This window comes from Chelonia mydas, chromosome 13, assembly GCF_015237465.2.
Source record: "Chelonia mydas isolate rCheMyd1 chromosome 13, rCheMyd1.pri.v2, whole genome shotgun sequence".
NCBI classification, from domain to species: Eukaryota; Metazoa; Chordata; order Testudines; family Cheloniidae; genus Chelonia; species Chelonia mydas.
In genome coordinates, this window is record NC_051253.2 from 6,346,525 (window position 1) to 6,373,394 (window position 26,870).

Sequence of the window (26,870 nt, forward strand, 5' to 3'; positions counted from 1 at the left end):
TGTATAGAAACCATTCCTGCATGCACTAGGGCAGATGGGCATTCAAACACCAAACAGGGTCCCATGCACAATAGCTGCACACCCATGTTTGGGGCAGGCAGCCAGGCACATGCACAGAACTTTGCAGGAAGGAACTGGAGTAAGTTCTGGTCCTTAATAGCTACATTTAGAGCTCTCATTAGACGACTGAATGGAAAAGGAAGACTTTTTTTTTCAAGTCTAAATGTTGCAGTTCACCTAAAAAAAGAAATGCAACTTCTCCTAGACCGGTGGGTTAAAAAGCCATTGCCACATTTAGGCAAGCTTAGAGAGGGTGGGGGTGGGGGAAAATGTAGCAGCCAAAAACCCATTAAATTGCCTCAGAATATTTAGATTCCTTTTCTCCTATTGCAGAAGCTTTGATATCTAAATGCAACTATAAAAGAGATTTTTCCACACAATCAATCTGCATCCACTCTGCCTAATTCATTCACATGGCAGTCCATCAGGTCTGACATCAGATCTTTAAAGTTAGGTGCATGCATCTACAGCCACCTAATTTAAGGGACCACCCCTCATTTGCATGCACACCTTGGGTATTTGTGTATTCCTCATTTGTATATGCCCTCTGGGAGGTGTGTGCAGATATGTGAGATACCATTGAAAGACAATATGGTCACAGAGACAGACCACTGTTCTAAGGACCTGGAAGAACTGAGCTCAGCTCTCCCACTGACTTACTGTTTGAACTTGAATAAGTCACAGCGCCTCTCTTCCTCAGTTTCCCCTACCTGTAAAATAGGGATAATACCCATTTAGGGAAAGTGCTTTGAGGTCCATGGTGAGCTTGCACTAAGTGGTAAGTAGAGCAGGTCAAAAGTTTGGGAGGGGTTGTTCATGTCAAAAAGGTTTTTCCCTGTTGTAAAAAAAGTTTTGTTTCAGTGGGAAGAAACAACCTATTAATAAAAAAACCAAGAAACACAAAAACATCCCACCCCACCATAAGAAGGAAGATTTTTTTCCCTATTGAATTGTGGGGGGCGGGCAGGAGAGGAAGAATTAATCAGAGATTTTTAAAAGTTGCCTTTTGAAGTTTCATATAAAAAATGTCACAGAAAGTTTGGAGTAAAAAACAAAATGTTCATTTCTTCCGGAATGTTTCGTAGAACTATGCCTGCCTTTGCTTGACTGGCTCTAGTGCTAAGTATTATGGTAAGACTTAAAAAACGTGCTCCCTGAATTGCCTTCATGGTGACAAACTGCAAAGCTACAAACACAAGATGCGTCAGGCAGGAGGAGGTCTATACAAGCACACAGCCGTTTTAGAGATTAAGGGGGTTTTGCCCAGCGGTGTTGATGGTTCCTATGGCGTTACAATCAGTTTCATGGGAAGGAGAGGGATAAATGGAAGTTAATATGCTCAGAGTCTTACAGGCTTGAGCCCATGGAAAGAAGACGCACTTTTGCAGCTTAAAGGCCTGGCGGATAATACCCAATTTCCAATTCTGGGCCCAGTGTACGCTATAGCACCTAGTTAGATCATATCTCACAAGTAAGCAATAGTCCAGGCAATGCATTTCATGGTATTATTCTTGACCCTCTCGAGGATGTTGGGACTCGCTGAGGGGAAGGGGAATGGATTTTAACTAGCCAGATTCCCAGCAGTTCTCTCCACATGGAGGTGAGCAGAGAGCCCTCTTACTAGAGGACTAAGAAAAAGAAATGATCACAAATCAGGAAATAATAAAGTCAGCCGCATGCATTAAATAGTTGATTAACAGAAACGTGAAAGGATGACGTCTTTGGTGACCAAAAGCTTCGCTCCCGCCCAGCGTTCCAAAGGCTTTAATCAAATAATGGGTTTCTTTGAAACTGTCAACCTGGTGGTGGAAAAAAAAAATAGCTGGCAAGATGGCAAATAATCAGAGTTAAGTGTTAATGGTTAACCCTGGACTAATTGCTGCTCCTTCAGATTGCTGTGATAAAGGGCAGCAAGAGAGGGTATTTTTATTCATGGCAGCCTAACATACAAGGTATTCATCTCTCACCAGGCAGCCGATGACAACAGAGAGACCACTGGTCAAGGGGGTTATTTCTAAACTCCACTACAAAAGAGGGGTTGAAGTCAAGGAAAGCTGCACCTGCCTTCCACCTCCTCAGCTCCGATAAGGAGAGCGTAAATGCAAACTCCAGTGTTACCACAGCTCCTGTTGTTAAGGGCTTAGGGGCTGGTTTTCAGCTCCTGTTTAGGCGCCTGAATGAAGTGGGCAGATTCTTCATCAGAGCGCAGTAGCGCCCACTGAGAACAGTAACATATTATCCCATCTCCCTTCCCCCGCTAATATCGAAAGTGATGGATGAAGGCTCTTCTTGAAAATCTGGCCCCTACAATCTGGATTTTCAGCCTTCATTTTGTACTCTCCTCCATTTGGATCTGCCCTGTCACGCCAGATCTCATAGGGTGAGAAACTCTTCTTAACAAGTCTGAAAGACTAAGTTATTATGGGGACTGCCCCAATCATTGGTCTGTCCAGCATTTAGCACAACGGGTTTGCCACTTTGCACTAGGTGCCCGGGTGTTACAAGCAACAGCTATTTAAATTCACCTTTGATTGTCATTTCTGTAAATAATCTACATTTCCATCCTGAAGTGCCCAAAAGGTGTTAGCTATAGTCACAAGATCACTAACATGCAGCTACTTCTGGAGCAGAGCTGGACAAGAACACAGGACAGGTACATTTTCCCACAGACATTAACTACACCCACTCTACCTGCGCATACACACAGTATTCTGCACCCTCAACTAAGTCAAACATGTTCTCTCTTGATCGTTTGGAGGGAAATTTGGGGTTTTGGTGACAGGATTTTCCACAAAAAGAAACGTGTTTCCTTTCCATAGAAGATTTTGTTTTATCACTGAAAGATTTTAGCTGAAAACATAAAATGCTGATGAAAACAAATGCGGCACATTTTTGGTTTTTTGGCATTTCACCTAAAACTTTCTGTGGGGAAAAATGTACCAGACTAACCCTCAACTTACAGACACATTTTTGTAATTTTTCAGCCAGAGGAAATCTGCAAGGTCATTTTACAACCCTCCTTCCAAAACTGGAGGTTAAAATCCTGCAGGCCTGAAAGAGAGAGCGGTGTCCGTTGTTCAGAGGGTGGATGCTCACCTCTGGGTGGGGTGTGCGGAAGGAATAAATAGTGTCCCATGAATAAGGTCTCTCATAACATCTAGCACTTCCTGCTGCTAGTCAGCCCAGAAATATGCCACAAGATACAGAAAGAGAGAGATTTGGGGCCTTTTGCTTCTGAGAAGAACCAAGAAAGGTGAGCAAACACAAGCTGGAGAGAGTCACCAAAACTTCTACAAGCCTCAGAAAAGGCTGAGTGTGAAGTGAAGACTTGAGGAAGAAGGGTACTTGGGAGAGTGTTTGGGCCAAACTAGCCATCACCTCTCCAGCAAGACGAGAACACACTGAATTCTTTGGAGGACACACTGGACACGGCTCTTAAAAATCATCTTTTTAGACTCCTTCCCCTCCTCGTGGCCTATAACCAGACTAGAGAGGCAGGATACTCGGAGAAAGAATCAGGCAATCCATCGCCTCATGTACTCTCTGCCCCACAGACCCCGGAGCTCCCCTCACCACAGCCCAAGGCTTTGCTTGTACACACTGTCCCAGACTGCAGGAAGAAGGCACCCTAGGAGTCTGTGTTTATTTTGGTTTCAGGCAGCGTCAGGCTCTGTGTGACATACACAAGCCAGCCTTGTGTAGCTCCTGCAGGGGAAACAGGCCTGAAGTGTATTCTGCCAAACCGTCGGCTGAAAGCTGAACATTCAGGCCCATTCAGCACAAGTCGCCCTTGCTCCTTCCCTGACCATTTGCTCTCCGTTGCAGATTTCGCCTTTGTTAAGTGTATCGCAGAGTGTGCGCATCACGCAACAAGTTCACTCGGCTGGTCAATCACAGAGGCTGTTTCCATTCCTTCAAGTGCCCTACGGTTATATGGCTTGAGTCCATGCATTGGACACTAAGGACAGATGTTACATCCTGCAAAGTTAAGCAGCAGTGCAGAAAGACTTCAATGAAGGCAAGAGATCTGGCAGCAAAACTTACATTCTGTGTGCTATTAAAGAGAGAGGACTACTCATTTAAATAAGTGCAGAGAGAGTAGTTTGAGTCTCTCCGTAAAGATGGTTCTAGCATCAAGTATGAGGACCTCAGATGCCCCAAAGCTTGGGTCTGATTCAACTATGGGGTTTTGGCTTGGCCCATGATAAAAACCAGCAAATATCTGCAAAATGTGGATGCTTATTCCATACCCAGTCACAAGGGTGTGTATAACTAGGGTTTGGCTTTAAGACCAATGGACGTACTAGATTCTCTGCACTTGGATTCTACCAGTCACGACCGAGGGTCTGGATGACACACTCCAGTTCAACCACTAGTTATTGAGCTTGATGTATGAATCAATGGGTGAAATTCTGCATTATGCAAAAGGACTGAATGGGCCCTTCTGGCTTTTTGTTGTTCCAGGCAGGGAGAGAGCAAGCTCACTTTTATTCGCTGCTAAAAAATAAACTGAGCTGTCTTGCCCACCTCCCCGTCCCCTTTCCTCCCCTCGCAAACCAAGTTGATTGCATTCCTTTCTATAGTTTAAATGGAGCTGCCATTTTCACTGGCAGGATGAGGCTGGGGACAGAGCTCGTAGGTAATCCTGCAATGGGACCATGTGCAGACACCGCTTTGCCAGAGGTGCTGTAGCTTTAGTTTTGGGAAGCAGGGTGCAGTTTGTTATTAACCCTCATGCGATTTTATCTCCATGAAGACGATTTTTAGTTTCTTGATAACATCCTGGGAGTTTTTGATTGCGTGTTAAACAGCTAGATGTTTTTAATCCAGAGGATTGTCTCCCACCAGATCACCAAAGCAGGAACACCAGTGCCTTGGGATCTGATTCCAAACATCCCCAAGTTCCAGGGAAGTGGGGTTAATCTGATGTGGGATTTTGGCCCAGGCTCATCTCTAGTAAAATCAAAGTTAAATGTGAGACAGCCACTCTTCGCACTACCAACAAGTGCCCACAAACATCTTTCATGCCCATGCACCAAGGGTGAAATCCAACCCCATGTGAAGAGCCAGCCCAGGGACCGTTTATGCACCATGCAAGTCTGACCACAAGCCCTCATTTTAAGAAGTGCATCTGTCTTGTATTGATCCTCTATGCAGGGCTGAGTTTCACCCTAAACGAATCTCTTGCCTGCGCCTCAGTCAACACAAGAAACAAACAGCCTCACCCTAGCTGCCGTGTATGAAGTAGTGTGGCTGAGTGAACAGTGCACTGGCCTGGGACTCAGGATACCCAACTCTGATGCTGGGTGACCTTGGGCACATCTCTTCCCTCTGTGCCTTAGTCTCCCCATCTGTAAAATAAGGATAGTGATTCTGACCTCCTTTGTAAACTATGTCAGGATTGACTGATGTAAAGCACTACATAAAAGCTAGTTGTTATTACTACAGTTACAACCTAGCGGTTGCCAGAAGAGTTCTCAAACTATTTCCTTCACGAGGGAAGACAAGGATTTGTCTAAGAACCATCTGAAAACCAGTCTCCAGCCCCAGTGGTCTAGAGCAGTGCTACTCAAAGCGGTGGTCCGCGGACCGGTGCAGGTCCACAAGCCATGGGCTGCCGGTCTGCGCACAGATTGGGGGAAAAAAATGCCGGCCCCCCACATCAGATAGCTTGAGAAGCACGGGATCTAGAGCATGGCAGGGCCAGTCCAGTTCTCTCAAAAAGAAACGGAAATAAATCTGTTAACACCAACCAGGTTAACTGTGCTAGAATGTAGACAGCAACAGCCATGTTTAAACATGAGAGAATATACAAAAAAGATTCTAGAACTCCCAGCACTGGACCCTAAGAAGTTAGGCCCTAATCCTGCAAGCATTTATGCAACTGGGGCTTTAATTCTAATCTCTGTCCCCAAGAATTAAAGTATTTTTATTATGCCCATTTTTCAGATGGAGATACGGAGGCAAAGATTTAACCAAGGAAGGCATAGAGCAAGTCAGCATCAGAGCGAGGATTAAACCTCAGGAATTCCTCTCTCTTGCTCCAATACTCAGTTCTCTGGACCATGCCTTTCCCAGGCATCTGACAACATGACCCAGGCCAGTGTTTGTATAAAAATAAAGCACAGCTGTTGCAAGTTAAAAAAAAAATTAAGAGCCAGAATACTAGGAGCCATTGGTCAGGACCCGTTTGGAGCTGGGTGCCAAGTGAGTCTTTACTCTGAGCTGGGTTCAAAGACAGGCCTTGAAAAGGGCACTGTATGTTTTTCATTTCCACGGGAGGCTTTCCTGCATGTTTGCGTTGGCCCTTGGGATGCCACAATCCGATCACAGTGTAGCGCTCGCTGGCAGCAAGCTGCACTCCCACTGTCCCCACCCTAGAGATGAGCTGGAATGTCAAGGGGCACTAGGCTGGTGCAGTAAAAATGAATTTTACTACATTCTTTAAATTTCTTCTATCATGCAGTTTCAGCCCTTTGAGTGTTTGCGTAATACAACCATGTTGCAGGGTTATGTCCTGGTGTTCAGGACAGGGCGACTGAGCTAGAACCAGTTGCATTATTGTTCCACCTTTTCCCATGAGACACACCTCCGAGGGTTATTTCATTCATGTGCAGCCACAGCCTCTCTTCTAGAGAGGCTGCAATGCAAGAGACTGTGAACACAGTGCAACCTGAGAAGCAGTGCAATTAAACAGGAGTCCAGTTCTGCACATCTCAAACTCCAGGGGATCATTCCATTGGCTTCAGTTGAAGTACTCGCATGAGAAAGGGTTGCAGAAGTGGATCCTAAATAAGTAAATCAGTCTGATAAGTGGGAACAGACTGGGAAATGACTAGTCCAGACACTGAATTTTCTCTCTTGGGCAAGTTAAAGGATAACTAGAATTTACAAACCATGATGGATGATGTAATGGTCCATTAGCTTCTGCATTAGGCGGATGCCCGTCTCTCGGTCTGGTGCTTCCTTGTGGTCAATCAGCCAGTCTGTAAGCTCCTTTGCAACAAAGCAGTTGGGGTACGTTCGAAGGTGGTGGCGCCTGTCCTTAATGAGCTTTCCATCATGAAGTCGAAGCCTAGGATGAGAGAACACTATGAAGTGTATGTGTGTAATTTCAGAGACATTTTAGATTACATGCCAGTGATGGAGGTGCCACCATGGGCTTGGAGATTATAGTAGTTTAGACAAGAGTCTGGATGCTTAACCACACCTCTTTGAATTGCAAGATTCTGTTAGTTCTCATAAGGTTTCTGTCTTGTGAGTTTGCTTGTACCTTCCATTGCTAGTCCTGACCAGAACACGGAGGGAAAAGTAAAGTGAAAGTTGGGACCCCCAAAAATCCATTCACCCTGGATTTGGTTTGAACTAGATCTTATTTTGCCTAAAATCAGCTGATCTTTCCCGAATACTTCACAGTAAACAGATATGCTCGTAGGTATGCAATGTAAGAGGAGACATTACCAGATGCTATTTCTTTCTGTCTTAAAACATGGGGGAATGATTTCATTGGTGACAGACCATAACTGCTCCAAAACTTCGAGGCTGATTATTCCCCACCGCCACCACACATTCTGCATTGTTAACTTTTACCATCATCCACACTAGTCGTAGTCCTGAACAGCATTCTGGGGGTTATTTTAACATTATTTAGAAAATACACAGCAGCTGAGTGAGGTTTGTGAAGAAAGGCAAGAAGAAAACTATCACTCCTGCTTGCCCCAGTCTGTAGTTAGCTCTGCTTATCACCACCAAGAAAGCAAGTCCTAGAGGTCAGCTATAGTATTCAGCACTAATAATCAAACAGTCGTAGGTCACATTGGGTTGGGATGGGAATGTCAATCAGCAGCACTTGGTTTTGCTGTATGTATTTGACAAGGATGAATACAAGGCAGATCACTTCAGGCAGTTATGAATTCCTACACAAAAAACTTAAACAGTACACATTTACCAGTGTGTCTAGTCTGGAATGAATGTCTGATATGCATGGGATACCAATATTAGAAAGTTAGATTCTGTATGAGATACTTCCATCAACAAAGAATCTGGTAAAAAAAATTAAAAGAAAATAATAAATATCTTTTAGAACTGACAATGTCCAATCTAGTCTGGTTTAGATAGTTGGGGCGGGGGGGATACAACTGGGACATATACAACTCCTAGGGCCCATTTCTGCAAAAGCTCAACATCACAATGAGTTTGTTACTTCAGTGGAAATATTTGTGTGAGTAAGGGTTATTCGTATGATTAAGGCTTTGAATTTTGTAATGACCTTCACAGCTGAACAGGGTCACCAATCAAACAGATCTTGTATTCAAGCCAAAACCAAGTGGAAAGGACAAAACCAAAGGTATCAAACTTGGCAAGCATGCTGCCTCAGTCATCACTATTTTCAAAAGGTTAACGCTGGAAAATGCACAGGGCATGAATCCTACCCGAACAGGAGCTGTCTGATAATATCATTTGTTTAACACCGAGATGTTTATAGTTTCAAAACATTCATCATAAGACGCTCTTGCCCAGGGCCACTGTATTCTGCAAGGACATTAATCACAGAACATTTCTTTGTTTTATGCCTTCAGGTGGGTTTTTCCCCTGCCCACAACCGAACTTTATATCAATTCTATTAGGTGTCCCATGGATCATTTTCTATACAAGACAATGCTTTGTCTAACAAATTGTAAGAAGCATGCAAACAATTCCCACATCACCACATACTATGCCCTGGAACCTCCCAGATCCATACAGTATTTATGTTAAAGGATTATGGGAACAATAGAACCTCAAAAGTCTGCAGATTGTGAATTATTGGACAAAGGCAGGTTTAATAATTGATGACTGCAGTTAAGACTGCCAATTAAGAATGAGAATGGAGATCTGTCTGCCCTCCTGGCATTTTGCATATTAAGGGACTTGTGTCTAGGCTGCAAAAATTGCACCTGCAAATGCTGCTGTGCAAGCACAATGATCTGCATATGCCGGCCCCACAGTGGGATTTGTGAATTTAACAAGCGTGACTGCACAGAAGTTGTGATGCTCTTCAGGTACCTGCATTCAATAGTTTGGCCCATAGTTATCAGAGGGGAGGTATGGTAAAAACTCTAGTTCTGTGTCTGTGCCACATCTGACAGCTGCTCATGCAGCTCAGCAACAACTAGTGTTAAGATCAACACGGTCAGAAAATTGAAGCTTAGTGAAACTCTGAGACTCGAGAGCTTTCCAGGGTTGCTCCTCCCACTAGCTACTCCTCCCTGCCTTTGGACTTTCCTGTCAGCCTCTCCAGTTTTCTCCACCTCATGAGGGGCCCCATCCACAGAGAATGCAACGGGTGCTGGTTTGAGCGTTAGGTACTTTCCAAGGCCACCACCAATAACTTGCCCACCTGCATCCTCCCCGCAAAATAAAGCCTCAATCTGAATCCCAAAAGCTCTGACCCGATGCCACCAAATTCAACATGAAAACTGGAGTCTTTGGGTAAGGCAAACCTGGACTTCAGCAGCATCTGGGACCCACAGCTGTCTAAGACGCACAACTGGATCAACAAAGGCACCAGTGAAAAAGCGACGTTGCAAGGAGGGAGCCTTGCCGTGCTGAGAGGATGTGTGTTCCACTTGAGGAACAAGGAAAGCTTTGAGGTGGTTTTTTTCCAAACTGGTTTGCTCAGCCTTACATTAGAAGCATCCCCAGAGTTAATATCGCTATATGAGGGCATAAGCACAATTTCAGCCCACAAACCCTGTATTTTTTAAAAAATTCTGTGAGCATGCACAGGGCCCACTAGCGCACCACAGAGAGGCAAGGAAAGCAGTCCAGTAACCCAAGGGATTTCCCAATCAAGAAGTTCGGGTAGAGTTCATACCTGTATTTTATGGAGTGAGATATCCTGCTTTCCAATGACCAGCCAATAAGGACCAAACCCGTATGTCCTTGTTCAGCTTTTTATTCTGTTTTCACTTGGAAGTTTTGTCCAAGTAGGAAGATAGCAAACATTTTAAGTCCCAACTTTTTGGAATTAATTGAGAAACTTAACAGTAACAAGTCACTGGGACAAGATGGCATTCACCCAAGAGTTCTGAAAGAACTCAAATGTAAAATTGCGGAACTATTAACTATGGTTTGTAACCTGTCCTTTAAATCAGCTACTGTACCCAATACCTGGAAGATCGCTAATGTAATGCCAATATTTAAGACGGGCTCTAGAGGTGATCCTGGCAATCCTAACGTCAGTACCAGGCAAATTAGTTGAAACAATAGTAAAGAATAAAATTGTCAGACACATAGAAGAACATAAATTGTTGCACAAAAGTCAACATGGTTTCTGTAAAGGGAGATCATGTCTTACTAATCTATTAAAGTTCTTTGAGGGGGTCAACAAACATGTGGACAAGGGGGATCCAGTGGACATAGTGTACTTAGATTTCCAGAAAGCCTTTGACACCAAAGGCTCTTGTGTAAATTAAGTTGTCATGGGATAAGAGGGAAGATCCTTTCATGGATTGAGAACTGGTTAAAAGACAGGGAACAAGGGTCAGAATAAATGGTACATTTTCAGAATGGAGAGGGGTAACTAGTGGTGTTCCCCAAGGGTCAGTCCTAGGACCAATCCTATTCAACTTATTCATAAATGATCTGGAGAAAGGGGTAAACAGTGAGGTGGCAAAGTTTGCAGATGATACTAAACTGCTCAAGATAGTTAAGACCAAAGCAGACTGTGAAGAACTTCGAAAAGATCTCACAAAACTAAGTGATTGGGCAACAAAATGGCAAATGAAATTTATTGTGGATAAATGTAAAGTAATGCACATTGGAAAAAATAACCCCAACTATTCATACAATATGATGGGGGCTAATTTAGCTACAACTAATCAGGAGAAAGATCTTGGAGTCATCGTGGATAGTTCTCTGAAGACGTCCACGCAGTGTGCAGCAGCAGTCAAAAAAGCAAACGGGATGTTAGGAATCATTAAAAAAGGGATAGAGAATAAGACGGAGAATATCTTATTGCCCTTATATAAATCTATGGTATGCCCACATCTTGAATACTGTGTACAGATGTGGTCCCCTCATCTCAAAAAAGATATGCTGGCATTAGAAAAGGTTCAGAAAAAGGCAACTAAAATGATTAGGGGTCTGGAACGGGTCCCATATGAGGAGAGATTAAAAAGGCTAGGACTTTTCAGCTTGGAAAAGAGGAGACTAAGGGGGGATATGATAGCGGTCTATAAAATCATGAGTGGTGTGGAGAAAGTGAATAAGGAAAAGTTATTTACTTGTTCCCATAATATAAGAACTAGGGGCCACCAAATGAAATTAATGGGTAGCAGGTTTAAAACAAATAAAAGGAAGTTCTTCTTCACTCAGCGCACAGTCAACCTGTGGAACTCCTTGCCTGAGGAGGTTGTGAAGGCTAGGACTATAACAGGGTTTAAAAGAGAACTGGATAAATTCATGGAGGTTAAGTCCATTAATGATTATTAGCCAGGATGGGTAAGGAATGGTGTCCCTAGCCTCTGTTTGTCAGAGGCTGGAGATGGAGGGCAGGAGAGAGATCAGTTGATCAGGTTAGGTTCACTCTCTCTGGGGCACCTGGCATTGGCCACTGTCGATAGACAGGATACTGGGCTGGATGGACCTTTGGTCTGACCCAGTATGGCCGTTCTTATGTTTTTATATTTTTATTTTCTCTCAAGAGAATAATCTGCCATGCAACATTGAAAATTGCCTTTTATTTTAGGGTTTTGGAGGGATCAGGGGGAAGCATCCTGTCAAAATGCTATCAGCATTGGGCTGCATTGGATGCCAGTTTTAAAGTCCCCCTGCCCAGCCCACCCGCTCCATAAAGAGGTAGACAGACATCCCCCAAAATGTTATCTCCTTAGCACACAACAAGAGAACTACTACTTTATAGGAATGTTTCTTATAGATAAGAGTTAAACCACGAATACTCTATTGTTATCATGACTCTGAAGAAGTCTGTAAAACTCTTATGTGTTGTCTTGGGTATAAAAACATGTAGAACCCAAAGCCACACCAGGATGAGTCCTAACTGAAATTAGTTGGAAACCTACAATTCAGACATTGTTTCTGGTTTTGCAGTATTCATGTTTCACTTTTTTAGAATTCTACAAAAACTATTATACAAATCTTGTTTAAAATAATCCCCCCAGTTTCTGGTAAATAAAACATTTGAACAATGGTTTATATAAGAGATGTTAAATTTAGATCAAACAAATTGAAGAGTTAGCAGTGTTACAATTTTTAAAGCATTTTTGACTAAGTAATTTGGGTCAAAAATTTTGACCAGCTCTAACTAAAACCCCAGAAGTGAACACTCCCAAACTTTGGGGGAATTCAGCATTGAGTCTGAACATTGAGCCTCAGACCCATCTCTCATGTATAATGACTAAGGGTCTAACTATGCTGTACTGTATGGAGCTCTGAAACAGTGATGAGCTATGCTTTCAGTGTGCTCTACCTTTTAATTTCTAGCAAGTCCACCATACTGCTCTCAGAATTACTGCAGCATGTAACCAGAAGACACACAACATGCTCTCATGTACACATTGCTTTTGTTCTTTTTGTTGTTTTCCTTAGTCTAAAAAGGAAATTATACACATTCTGTTCTTTTTGTATGGAAAGAGGTAACACTGAGTATCTACCAACAGGCCCTTTGAAGAAACCATTTGACATGTACACGAAGAGTTATCCTGAGAAAAGCAAATCTAGCTGAAACTGAGATTGACTTATAATTATCTTGCTTCCAGATAAAGATTGCTAAATAAGGGTGTGCCAGATGACATTTAGACTTTTTCTTCTACATGCCAAAAACCATTCGTGTTATGCCAAAAAAACAAACAAAAGCCCCCAGAATAATAGAAGGAGAAACTGGCTGCTAGAATACAAGAGTCAACAGTTATGAAACGCTTTCCTTTTTGGCCGTTGCTGCCTGTGCGTTTGTTTTGGAGGGGTTGGCTGGGCAATCATGCTGTTTCTTTGTCAAGGTCACTAGAAAGACACCATTATTCATGCCCTGTGACCTTGTTCAAAGCAAATCCACAGCACTTTAAGGCGGGCGGGGGGGACCTCAAGTGGTCTGTAGGTTTATTCACTGGCATTTTTGTTTTGTTTAACATACAAGAGCTCACTAAACTATAGTAATTGTTTAAACACAGAACAGATAATCCACTGTCATAGGTTTGGGGCTCAGACAGTTCTCAGTTATCCTCTCCTGACAAGAGAGGCTCCAACACTTGAATCCAGCTTTCCTTTGATGCTGGTTTTCTTTCGTACTCTTAATTTTTCACCCCTTTTAATGAATTTAGTGCTCAAAGGTTTCAGACTGACAGAACAACAATAGTCCCAATAATGCAATCGGATTGGTAACTGGGACTCCATGCAGGCACAGGAGTCCATGCCTGCAGATCTGATTGCAGGATCAGAGCCCTAGAGAGAAGTCCTCCGTCCACAGATTCAGTATGGGCAGTGGCAGTTCCAGCTTCTCCACACTCTTCTACTAGTGCCCCTCACAGTTAGAGTGGCTCAGAAAACACTAAATATAATCTGTGAACATTTTTGAAAGAAATGAACATTTCTCAGTTCTTTTGCTCAAGATTTGCATGGAAACTTGCAAGTTTTGTTAAAAAAAGATTTGAAGGTTTTTCGTTTTTTCATAGAAAACCTGGAAAAAGTTTGAACAAAAACATTTTCCATAAAAGTTTTCAACTTAAAGAAAGGTCATTTATTGAGAAGAAAATAAAGTTGTTGAACCATAAATTGTAGCTAGCTCTATTCAAAAAATGTCTGGAGAAAACATGTATAATGTAGTATTTCATCTTCATGTCCATATAGCTCAAACTTTTCAAGACTGACTAGTGATTTGGATAAACCTCAATATTTTGGTGCCCAACTTGAAAGGACCTGATTTTCAGAAAGTCGGGGCCCTAACGGTGTTTCCAGGTGGGCTACTCAAAAATTGAGGCATCTACATGTCACCAGTTGCTTTTGAAGATGTTGGCCATCATCTGAACCTGCTGATAACTACTAAACAACTATAACCTTTATCACTGTGGTTTCTGGGGAGACTGTCCTCTAGGAATTGGACTAATACTTCTCAATTCATTTAAAATAACCTACTGTACAACTCTAATGAAACTGAAATCTGTATTGATTCCCTAAATAACTCCAAAAATGTTACAAACATGATAGTTTCTCTCCTTCCAAATTTACTCTTTAACCCTATATTTTACATGCTACACCAAAAGTTTTTTGCAGTTCTTGCATTGGGTCACTTCCAGTCCCAGTGAGAGATTAATAATGCCAGACTACACTGAGTTGAGCTCCTCCTTGTTTGCAGGGGGAATGGTATTCACCTGGTCTTGTAGCTGAATCATAGGCTTTGTCTTCATTATTAAAAAAAAAAAGGGGGGGGGGCATATTTTACATCCACATGTCCCTTCTGACCTTGAAATGTATGAACTTTATGTGGCGACAAGGCACTCGTAAATCTTACCTTGATGTAGCTAGTCAAGGTTAACCCTGTACCACTCACCAGTGTTTACCTTGACTAGCTACATGGAGCTAAAGACTACTTGTCTTGTCTCCACTAGGGTTTTACATTCAGATAACTATCTTGTGTTAGTTCTCTCAATAAAAATACCCTTTGTTTTTGCAGTAAAACATAGCCTTAATATAAACCGAACCACGAGAATATCTTACGTTTACATAGCGTCTTCCATCCAAAAAGGCTTCACAGACCATAGGCCAAGTTCTGCCCTTGGATGTTGGAGTGAGGTTCCCATGACACAGTCAATCTTTCAAAGCAGAGTGCCCAGTCCCAGAGGACTGGTATAAATGCTCTGTTGTTCTCATTCTCAGCTTAAAACGATATCTTATATTGAACTAGAGAGAAATCCTCTTCTAAGAGGATCGATCTGGGCAACTCCCCTGTTGTTCATTACTTTCAGAGAAGAACAACGTGTGGACCCACAAACCAATGAACCTCCCCAAGTCAGACTCCGGCATAGAAGCAAAGTCTCTATTTTAGAGCAAAAGATTGGCATTTGCAATGCTTAGGAACACTCCAGAGTGGGTCACTTGTGTGGTAGTTAGCTCTAGTTCACACTCCCACAGCAATTAGCACATGAAATTGCAAGCCCATTAGCAAGAATTTTTAATGAATCTGTAAACTCATGGGTTGTACCGTACGATTGGAGAATTGCTAACATAGGTCCTATTTTTAAGAAAGGGAAAAAAAAGGTGATCCGGGTAACAACAGGCCTGTTAGTTTGACATCTGTAGTATGCAAGGTCTTGGAAAAAATTTTGAAGGAGAAAGTAGTTAAGGACATTGAGGTTATTGGTAAATGGGACAAAATAAAACATGGTTTTACAAAAGGTAGATCGTGCCAAACCAACCTGATCTCCTTTTTTGAGAAAGTAACAGATTTTTTAGACAAAGGAAATGCAGTGGATCTAATTTACCTAGATTTCAGTAAGGCGTTTGATACCGTGCCACATGGGGAATTATTAGTTAAACTGGAAAAGATGGGGATCAATATGAAAATTGAAAGGTGGATAAGGAATTGGTTAACAGGGAGACTACAGCGGGTCCAACTGAAAGGTGAACGGTCAGGCTGGAGAGAGGTTACCAGTGGAGTTCCTCAGAGATCAGTTTTGGGACCAATCTTATTTAATCTTTTTATTACTGACCTCGGCACAAAAAGTGGGAGTGTGCTAATAAAGTTTGCGGATGATACAAAGCTGGGAGGTATTGCCAATTTAGAGAGAGACCGGGATATCATACAGGAAGATTTGGATGACCTTGTAAACTGGAGTAATAGTAATAGGATGAAATTTAATAGTGAGAAGTGTAAGGTTATGCATTCAGGGATTAATAACAAGAATTTGAGTTATAAGTTGGGGACGCATCAGTTAGAAATAATGGAGGAGGAGAAGGACCTTGGAGTATTGGTTGATCACAGGATGACTATGAGCCGCCAATGTGACGTGGCCGTGAAAAAAGCTAATGCGGTCTTGGGATGCATCAGGTGAGGTATTTCTAGTAGGCATAAGGAGGTTTTAGTACCGTTATACAAGGCACTGGTGAGACCTCACCTGGAATACTGTGTGCAGTTCTGGTCTCCCATGTTTAAGAAGGATGAATTCAAACTGGAACAGGTACAGAGAAGGGCTGCTAGGATGATCCGAGGAATGGAAAACCTGTCTTATGAAAGGAGAATCAAGGAGCTTGGCTTGTTTAGCCTAACTAAAAGAAGGTTGAGGGGAGATATGATTGCTCTCTATAAATATATCAGAGGGATAAATACCGGAGAGGGAGAGGAATTATTTAAGCTCAGTACCAATATGGACACAAGAACAAATGGATATAAACTGGTCATGAGGAAGTTTAGACTTGAAATTAGACAAAGGTTCCTAACATCAGAGGAGTGAAGTTTTGGCATAGCCTTCCAAGGGAAGCTGTGGGGGCAAAAGACCAATCTGGCTTTAAGATTAAACTTGATAACTTTATGGAGGAGATGGTATGATGGGATAACATGATTTTGGCAATTAATTGATCTTTAAATATTCATGGTAAATAGGCCCAATGGCCTGTGATGGGATGTTAGATGGGGTGGGATCTGAGTTACTACAGAGAATTCTTTCCTGGGTATGTGGCTGGTGAATGTTGCCCATATGCTCAGGGTTCAGCTGATCGCCATATTTGGGGTCGGGAAGGAATTTTCCTGCAGGGCAGATTGGCAGAGGCCCTGGAGGTTTTTCGCCTTCCTCTGTAGCATGGGGCACGGGTCACTTGCTGGAGGATTCTCTGCTCCTTGAAGTCTTTAAACCATGATTTGAGGACTTCAATAGCTCAGACATAGGTGAGAGGTTTTTCGCAGGAGTGGGTGGGTGAGATTCTGTGGCCTGCGTTGTACAGGAGGTCAGACTAGATGATCATAATGGTCCCTTCTGACCTTAATATCTATGAAAAAAATTAAAGGCAGAAAAGTGGCCATGAATAAAAGGGACAAGATTCTTTTGCAAAGTGATTTCTTTTCTAATCCAGTCCTTCTAGTCAAATACCCTCACATGCTCAGTAGAAGGGGAGGGCAGCCACAGCTGCGTACATGTAAACTGGTTTCTTCAGATACAGCTTTGAGCCATGAAGCTGAATAATCCCTGCGAGCAGGGATCAACAAACAAATTGTGGTGTATTCCCAGTTTGTGTGGGCATGAGTACATTCTTGAGGGGAGGGGAGAGGGTTACATAATTGGACCAGCCAGGTTAGCTCTGCTCAAGTGACACCAAGTATTTTCCCCCCTCTCCTACTTTTAATTTAGGCACAGGAGACTGAGGGCTGAGTTTCAAGAAGAAATCCAGGCAAGATCAGGCCTGCTTTGCAGTTGTAAACTTTCTGTAGTGAAGAAAGTCCAATACTCTGATTTTCAAGGCCAGACGGGACCATTATGATCATCTAGGCCAGGGATCGGCAACCTTTCGCACGCAGCCCGTCAGAGAAATCTGCTGACGGGCCGGGACGGTTGCTTTACCTGCCGCGTCCGCAGGTTCAGCCGATCGCGGCTCCCACTGGCTGCGGTTCGCTGCTCCCAGACAATGGGGGCTGCGGGAAGCGGCGGCCAGCACCTCCCTCGGCCCGCGCCGCTTCCCACGTAAGTTTTGCTGACATAAGTGGTAGTGTAGACATGGTTAATTGGCCTCTTCTATAGAGCACCCCGTAAGCGGATTTTTGCTCTCAGATGTATACACGCAATGCCCAATACGTGAATGGAATTTGCATGCACATATACAAAGGAAGAATGAGAAGAGACTCAAGGGATGAAAAATAAACCCAGCCTTGTAAAACGTGCCGCTGAGATACTAATCAGAGACAGGACTTCACTTAGTCAAGAAGAAGGAGATCACTAGGAACTGCCAACTAAGTACCAGAAACACATTAGAAGGGGACCACACCACTCTGACTGCCTCCTTCTGCAGGTCTGAGGGCCACTCTACTTTTTATGCCTTGCTCCACAGCACAGGGGAGCACAGGACCCCAGAGGTCTAGAAAAAAACAGGAGTCCTGGTGGAGTTTGTTTATATATCTCTCAAGCAGCTATTTCTGGCTGGGAAAGCTGTTTTGACACCAAATAGGCTCATCTCAACAGCCAATCCAAACTCAGAGCACTTGTGAGCTTGTCAGAAGCCAAACAACCCTGAATGTAGAGCAAAGATTTGCACAGCCAAACCCAGAACTGGGGCATATGGAGGCAAGGGAGCGGGGGAGTGTATATAAAAATAGAATAGGACTGATGAATCTTATTTAGTTATCAAGGTTCACAGAAGAAAAAAAACATCAGCCAGTCAGAACCCAGCTCATTCTTAAAAGTACAGTAGTCTCTTCCACCACTTATGGAGGAGTCGCTGGGGTTCAGAGGGAGAGCAGAATACAGAGCTCTGATCCAGTTCCCTCTGCTATGGCCTCAGGCAAGTAACTCAGTCTTTCTGCCTCAGTTTCCCCATCTATAGCCACCTGCCTGACAGAGCGTTGGAAGGATAAGTGACTTGTAATAAAGGGTGCTACACACATGCCAAGTTTGGAACTCACGGTTGGCCCCTGGGTGCAAAATGCTAAGCCAGATTCACATACCTCAGCACTGGGCGTTTTGATTTTGCTCACTTCTTGTCTCAACTGGACGATTACAGACTAGCTGCTGGCAGGGTGAGGGGAGTAAGAAAAAAAGCGGGGGCAGGGGTGGAGTCAGCTGATCCACAGTGGAGTCTCCCTCTCCCTCCTCACCCCAGAAGGAGGACTCTTCACTCACCAGTCATACACACACTCTCTCACGCCCCCCACTCCTGCCCCCTTCTTTTCTGCCACGCTGCACAAAGCAGGGAAGCAGCCGGCCAGGGTTCTCAATGAGAGGGAAGGAGAAAAAGAAAAGAAATAGCTTCTGAATTCTTCAAGAGCATCCCAAAAACCAGACTTCAGCAGAAAGAGTGTTAGCCCCTGCTTGCGTACAACGCCTGCAGCACCTTCCCTTCCACCCATACAAGCACCGAGCGAGCTTCGGAATCTTGTTATCTGCAGTCAGTTCCATTTGCCCATAGACGTAGCAGGATAGAGTAAATCTGAGAGGTCAGAACTGCTGAACTGTATTAAATCCATCTGCTGTTCTACAGGCAACAAGAAACTCAAGACTGTTGCAAAGAGCAGGTCAAAGGTGCAACGAAGCCTAGTCTTCAAATGCTCCCCAGCTGGGAGCAGGGCTCACCTTCTCTGACCTGATGTAATGTTTGCATCCCAAACAGCAAGTGAAAACGTTGCCTACTTTAAACTAATCTCTCTCAACTCCTCTACCTAGCTCATTCCCTTTCACTCTTACACCAGCGCCTGGTGGCTTTGTTTTATACATGCTCCATCCCACATGCTCTCCAGCCAATTCCCCTCATGCATTATTCCCCTCACAGAAACAGCCACCGTCGATCACACTCACCTCACACACACCAAGGCAACCCAGACAAATCCTGTTCAGGATGAACTGATGCCGCAATAAGCACACCCTAAAGAGCTCCATGGGACCCACTCACACCAGCAAAGCTCTAGATTTCTTGGCATCCTTTCTATTCTAAAGGCTCATTCCCTGAGCGCATTCAGGCTGTCAACGGAGAGCGAACTGATCGAGCAAAGAGTGGTACAAGATGGGTGGCTTGATGGTACAGATTGTCACACATTTGGCCCAAGTTCTCTTCCTTGCTGCTAAGAGCTAGAAAGATCCGATGGACCATTTAGCATAATAGAGTAGGAACTCTGTTCATGGGAGGTTGGTCGCAAGCTACAGTAAATCCATGGCCCATATCATGAACATCCCTGTAGAGGACCCAGATGCCACCAGGCTGAATTCCCAGGGTACATTAGATACTGATCCTGCAAGTAGATCCAGGCAGATGCCCCCTTTTACCTTGTACAGATATGGTTGCAAGTTTGATGCCCACAATGATGGTTTTAGTCCCTTCCTGAATATCTGAGGCCAATGTTTTTGACCCTCAAGTGGCACAGGGCATGGTGCTTGTTTAAAACATCCCATTACTTGGGATGATTACAACAAAGCTGGGCAAAGCACTAGAAAAATATCCTGTCGAGAACAATCCTGCACTGCCCAGGGGATGGGCCATTCCTTAAAGGTCACATTTCTTGTGGTGAGCAATTGAAATGATGCAATTCAGTAAACAGTCCAGCTGCTGCTTTGCTTCTCAGTATCGCAGACCTGGGTTCAGTTTCCAAGACTTGGTCCCTCACCGCTTGGACTCAAAGTATTGCAAAAACAGCAAGCTTTGGCTTAGGGAGGGAAGGGGCTGTAAACAGCAATTCTTCCAGCTACTTGGCAACTCCCAGGGCTAAGAAGGTGGTATCTAGCGACAAGGCAAGGTGAGGTGTGTGGGACGTACAATAACCAGGAGAAGTGGTTGACCCTCATTACCTTTCTTCATATACTTTGACTGCAAGCTCTTTGGGGCACGTGCTGTCTTTTTTGTTTTGTTTTGTTTTTTTTGTTTTGTTACTGAGGGTCTAGTGCCTGGCACAACGGGCCCTGATGCCATGCTGGGCATTGTAGGCTCTTAGCATAATACAAATAAATAACAAGGATAAGGCTGACACTCCAAGGACTCACTGGAGTAGGGTGCTTTCTTTCCTGATCCAACTCACAGATCCTAAGATTAGCTAATGACATGAGTTCTGGATGCTTCACGTTGCTTAAGGACGGCAAGTTCTCTACTCTCTGCCCAGATAAAAATCATGAAGCTTAACAAAGAGCCTGTGCTCCTGGAGGGAGAGAGATGAGCAGGGATTTTTCCATTTAAAAACAAAAGAAAACAGGTGCCTGTAAAGCGATTATCCCCTTCATTTGCAGGCAGGGAAGGAAAGCATTGGCTCATTCCTAAAGAGTTTTATCAGATACATTTAAGAAGATATAACAATAAATAACCCTGCATGTGAATGAATGTGGTGTCAGAGTTGGAGCAGTTTGACACAGTGGGTAAAGCCACTAAGGAGCCTATGCTGATGTTTTGGAGACCACACAGACCAGTAAGGGGTTCTGCCACCCCCTGCCCTGTAACCATGAGGGACTTTGTGCTCTGCAGCTATGACTCAGATCCCTAACACCAGTAACCAGCCCACAAGCAGAAGGTCTCACCCTGGCCCTCACCAGCCCAGTTACTCTTTGCAGGGTGACACCTGCACCCTGTTTTTAGAAGAGACTTGGGCACTTTGCCACCTAAATTGTTTTTGGAAATGGAACTTCGGGTAAAATTTTCAAAAGTGCCATTCTCAAAACTCACTAAAACTCTTCCGTCCCAGATCAGAGATGCAGCAACTAAAATGATCAGCTAGAAATATGTACGGAAGACCAGAGACCTTGTGTTAGCAGCTCAATGTCACAACTCAGACTCCGAGGTTGACAAGGTGTCCTTCTCTCCAAGGAGTATTGAGCAAAACAAGGGCTAATGCTTGAAAAGCAAACAACGACTAAACAATGAAGAGGAAGCTGAAGTCTGCTTCCTTCCCCGGTGCCCATATCCCAGGAACTGGTTGTTTTATTTAATGAGGAAAGTTTTTCCCTTCACTTAGGAAGTTTGGGAGCAGAGGACAGTAACAGCCCATGCTAAAAATCCAGGGGTGATTACTAAAAAGAAACTGATTTTTATAAAAGACAAGTCAGGAAATGGGGGCGGGGGTCAGGAAATACCTTAGAAGAGACAGATTTTGATCACTTGAAAACCCCAGAAGGAAGAAAAGCTCTGCACAGAAATAGTGCTTTGAACCCACAAGAGCTGGGGGGGCTATGCTAGACAGTTTGTAGCCACAAGCCCACTAATAGCTCTTTTAGCCTCTTATTTCAGCTTCTTTCTATCCTTGATTCTCTCTTCTCCTTCCCAACTCCCCTACAAACTCCATTCGCCACCTGATTAATAATTACAACCACTCATTTACATAGGCTCATCAGGCCAGAGTTGAGCAGAGGGTGACAGCAAAAGCTCCCCCCACCCCCAGGTCTGAGCCCCCCGTACCTCAGCTGCTCTCCTGCAATCATCACCTCTGCCCTGTGATGTCTCTCGGTTGCTTTACTCTTCAGGCTGTTGCTAATACTCTCCATCCTGGCTCAGGCACACACCAGAGGTAGTAAGAGCTTAGCGGTGCTTGGCGTGCGAGCATGTGTGTGCAAACAGCTGCCTCCCAGCTCCAGAGGACCATTCAGGGAGCTCTTTGACAGCTACAGCTGACATCCCATTTACTTTCCTGCCTTTCTGTTTGCAGTATGTGTGACTGCCCGAGTCAACTGATTAGCACTGCCCAGCTCCACTCCTCCTGAGCAGAGCTAAAGCACCTGATATAGGCTGTTTGCAGTGTCTCTGGAAAAAGATGGGAGACAGGAAATCCAGGAGCACTCCGGGGGGCTGTTTCCAAGGGACGATTTCCTCCCCTCTCCCCCTTGACTATGCTCAATCCTGGCTGTGTAACAGGTAGGTGCAGGTACTTAATGTTTTTCTCCTGGAGCATGTCATTTAGGGGTGGAGCCTGCTGCAATCTGATCCTTACTTTGGGTTCCTCCCTTTCTCCCTGCAAACTGCCTTGGGATGAAAGAGCCCTTGTGTTCTACCCGGGGAAAGCCGGCTGGCTGCTCCAAGAGGCTCAGAGCCCTAGCACTGTTGCTGCCCTTGGCCTGCAGCTGCTTTAATGAACAACTCTAAGGTTGAGGAAGAAGGTGTGGTTTTAAATCGGCTGTGGAGTGTGTCTCTCCTCTGAAAACAGGGGGAAACTGCTCATTAAGGAGCTGGAACAAGCTGAGTAAAATCAGAGGTGGGCTCTGCACAAGGGTAATTCACGGGGTTACGCAGTTTGGGGTTAGTGACAACAGCAACTAAACACCTTGTGATCGGTAGGGGGTCTCCTTTGACCTGGTCTTCCCTCTCCCATCAGGGTTCGTGCCCAGGGGGATCCTCACCACTGCTAGAGCAGAGACTCGGGGTGGAGTCATCCACCTTAGTCTTCCAGAGAAGCAGCTCCTGAAAGCCACTGGGACCTGCATTCCCTAAGCGCTGCACAGGAGTGGTGGAAGGCCCTTACCTACACACACAGGCTTCCCCTGCCAGAACAAGCCCGACAGTCCCAGGGACTTGGCACCATGCAGTGGGTACTTTGTGCCCAGCATACACACCATGACAATTAGAGGCCCCAGCCTGAGAATTAAAAAGGAATGCGAACTCTAATAACTCCAGATGCCAGCAGGGCCTTTGCACTCTGCCGCCGGCAGGGGATGAAGTCAGTTGACTCTCACGTGAAATACTGAAGCTGCTTTCCAAAGGCTTAGTGGGGCAGAGCCTGGAGCTGCGTATTAACACACACAGGCAAGCCACAAAAACAGGACAGGGAAAGATCTGCCTGAAAGGGTGTCCCTTGACTAGGAAACAAGGTGTGGTCTTACCTCACGGTAGCTCGCTTGGTAACTAAGGTGAGGTATAATCCTAGCGAAGACAAGGCAGAGTGTAGTTTTCATACGTCTGAGGTGGAGGCAAAGACTCCAAGGGCAGTCTAGGGTTTACCACGACCTGCTCACTCATGTTAAACCTACAACAGCCTGTGATTTTACCTCACGTTTGTTACCACACATGAGCTAAGATGAGGTAAGAACACCCCATTTTTTCCTACTGAAGACGAGGCTGAAGACCCTCTGGGCACATCTACACTGTAGTCACAGGGTGCGACTGCAGCTTGAGTAGACATACCCGAGCTAGCTTTAATCTAGCTCCGGCCCTGGAACAATGAAACCGTGGCAGCGTGCACTTCAGCGTGAGCTAGTCCTGCTGAAACACTGCTCTGGGACCTGAACTAGCTAGATTCAAACTACTTCCGCTAAGGCTACCTGAGCTGGAATTTCTCCGTGATTTCAGCCCAGACATCCCTCAGAGACCACTCCACCTCTATGCTTGAACCATTCTCTGTTAGACCTGCTGTAGGTATTGCAAAGGTCTCCATCAATTTCAGACTATGCCAAACCGCACGGGCTCCAAGCGCGAGGTGCACTGTAATAAGCGAAGGACCGTCGACAGAGCGTTCGGAACTGCTCAATTCCCACTTGTTTTTCGTCTTTGAATTTTTTTCTCCTGAAGTAAAGAGGATGAGATCTGCCTGCTCCAGGGGAGGCCCAGTTTGTTCTCTGGGGACATGAAAGATCCCATGATCCTTGTGTCTTTGGCCCATATTTCCTCTCCCACACCTGAGCCTCCCTCACTGACATGCCGTGCACCAGAGGTTGCTGCATTTCTGTGTTGTATTTACAATTTACGAAGCACTTTAGGGATCCTTTGGCATGAAAGTTTCTATGTAAATGTACCATTAAAGGCCCTATATTTCACTAACCTTCTAGCTCCCCATCCAGGAGGGCTTGGTGTGTTGAGATTGTCACAGTGATTTCTGAGGCACTGTGGTAATTTGGGTCTAGGCTTAGAAGTCAACATGCTGTGTCACTGACTGCTCTGATCAGAGGCAGCCTGACAAGGCATCTCTGCCTTTGTAACTGTGTGCACCTGGCTCTACGTACGTCTGGCACCTCCCATAACAGGGGTTTTGTTGGTAGCCTGGAGGCTGATCTGCAGCGTGACTCCAGTAGACACGCAAAGCCTCCAGCCAGCAACGTCTACCTCAACTTACTCCAGTTCTTAGGTCGCAATATTCCCCCTGGAACTTGTCAGTGCCATTCCTCCGGCAAGTTAGAAGGGAACCTGAGGTGCTCCTTTGACCTAGTCGCTGGGCACCTGGTCTCCCCTAGTGATTCCAGTGCCAGCCAGCCTGGGAGTGGAGGACCTGAACTCTGAACCACTGGAATGCCAGAGCAATAGACACCTCACACACCACTCAGCTGACTCCCATGCTGTAACGGTCGCACGGGATTTTATGGTAACCATTTGGTTTCATTGTTGATTCAGCCATTTGTATTTTTATAGGAAGGTGTACAGGAATATAGCCGGAAATGACAGAACCATGTGTCCATAGCATCATGGTTACATAGAGATGGTCATAGAAGATCTAAATATAGACCTTGTATCCAAAAATCCATTGCTGTTCTTCTTCCTCGGCCAGCTCTCAAATCAATAGGGAGGTTTTGAGTCAGGCTGTGGAACTCATTGATTTCCAATTGTTCTATTACAAGTAACGGTGATGAAAAAAATAATAGACTGCAGCAATTTCTATTTCCATGCCTTCTATTAAATCCATACGGGGGCCTGGAGCGTACCCTTAGAGCCAAAGTCAGCCTTGAGATAACCAGGTGTGACCCCTTTGACTTGGTCCTATATCTATTTTAGCAAATGCAGTCCTCCTCCTATCCTAGATAGAACTGTGTAGTTCTGAATGCAACTCGGTAGCCTAAAATCAAAGTCACGAGCCTAGAATCAAATCCCCTGAGTCCAAAATCAAAGTTCATAAAGCCTTTCCTTATATAAACAGGCACCACTTGCCTTTATAACAAAGAACTGCAGTAACACTTTGCCCATTCAAATACTAAACTCGGTGATCTCTTCATTTGCAGGCCTTAGTAACTAAGGCACTGATCTTGCAAAGACTTAACACTCATGCTTAATTTTGTGCACATGAGAAGTCTTATTAAAGTTAAGCATGTGTAAGATTGGGGTCTAATTGGCAAGAAAAGTAAGCACACATGGGTCTGTCACTGCCCATGCCGTGATATTTGCCTATGCTGTGCCGCCTGTTTTTGCCCTTTAACTCTACTCCCAGGGATACCACCTCAGCTGCTGCTGGCCTTTCCCATCATTACCAACATCTTTTCCCAAGGTTTGGGCAGACACAGAAGCAATGCTATTCAGTCTGCAAAGGTCAGCACAAGACGAACCAGGAAGTAGTTAATTAAAGTTGTTGTTGACATTGGATGTACATGCAATTATATGCCCTTCCTCTCAATCAGGAGTGAAAAATATTGGCTGGCAGAAACAAGCCAAAAACGAGAGACTGATCAGAGAAACAAAATCTTGCAAAAGAAAACGCAGGGAGGATAGGACAGGGAGTGAGCCACGTCAGCTAGGGAGTCTTTTTGCTTCAATTAGAAGCCTAATAAAGCTGAAGTACTAATAAACCAGATGCCAGATTTAATTAGATCAGCTTAGGCAGCAGTTCACCATACAGGAACTGGGTAGCTAATATCCCCACCAGAGCACTAGCTCTGTGACATTGATGATTGAGTGTTCTTCTTTGATGGAGAATACAGCCATCTGTCTGAACTAGGTCATTAAACTCAACCTCACCCCTTGTGCTGTTTCGCTACAGACTGAAGTTTGCAGCTCAGGCCTGTATGATAGTTCTGGACCAGACCACCACCAGATCCATCCCCCTCATGTGCCAGATCTCAAAATCATGATTACATTTGATTTCTAGAAGAATGTGACCGGGAGGAAGAGAGGAAATCTGACCAAAGGAGCCACTCTTGCTATCTTAGACTAGTCCCACTACTTATCAAGATAGGCTCTGACTTCAATGCTAACTTTAATTCAGTTCTTCACTGCAAGAATTGAACTTGGTGAAAGCTCCTCAGTTGAGGCCAGGCTAAGCAGCTGTATTCCATTAACCCCTGGGTACCGCCAGTTGGTTTATGCTGTCTTTGATAGCTTTCTGTGGGGGTTCTTAAATTATTGAAATGAGCCAAAAAAGAACTTCCCAGTCATTCATAAACACAAGCCATTGATTTATTAATAAATAATAAACATGTATTTATATATTTAATTGATTTCTTGGTGACAGACCA

The 26,870-nt window shown here is 44.4% G+C and overlaps 1 protein-coding gene across 2 annotated transcripts in view; it reads right to left on the reverse strand.

The window, feature by feature from the left end:
• LOC102943048 (DEP domain-containing mTOR-interacting protein-like) overlaps positions 1-22,275 on the reverse strand; it is a 43,646-nt gene extending 21,371 nt beyond the window's left edge. For both annotated transcript variants that reach the window (XM_037915944.2, XM_037915943.2), the window contains exons 1-2: positions 22,126-22,275; positions 6,957-7,135 (exon numbers count right to left, since the gene is read on the reverse strand). In XM_037915944.2, coding sequence (XP_037771872.1) covers positions 6,957-7,135; positions 22,126-22,211 — 265 coding nt within the window. In that variant the 5' untranslated portion in view covers positions 22,212-22,275. The remainder of the gene's footprint in view (positions 1-6,956; positions 7,136-22,125) is intronic.
• Between the last annotated feature and the right edge of the window lie 4,595 nt (positions 22,276-26,870).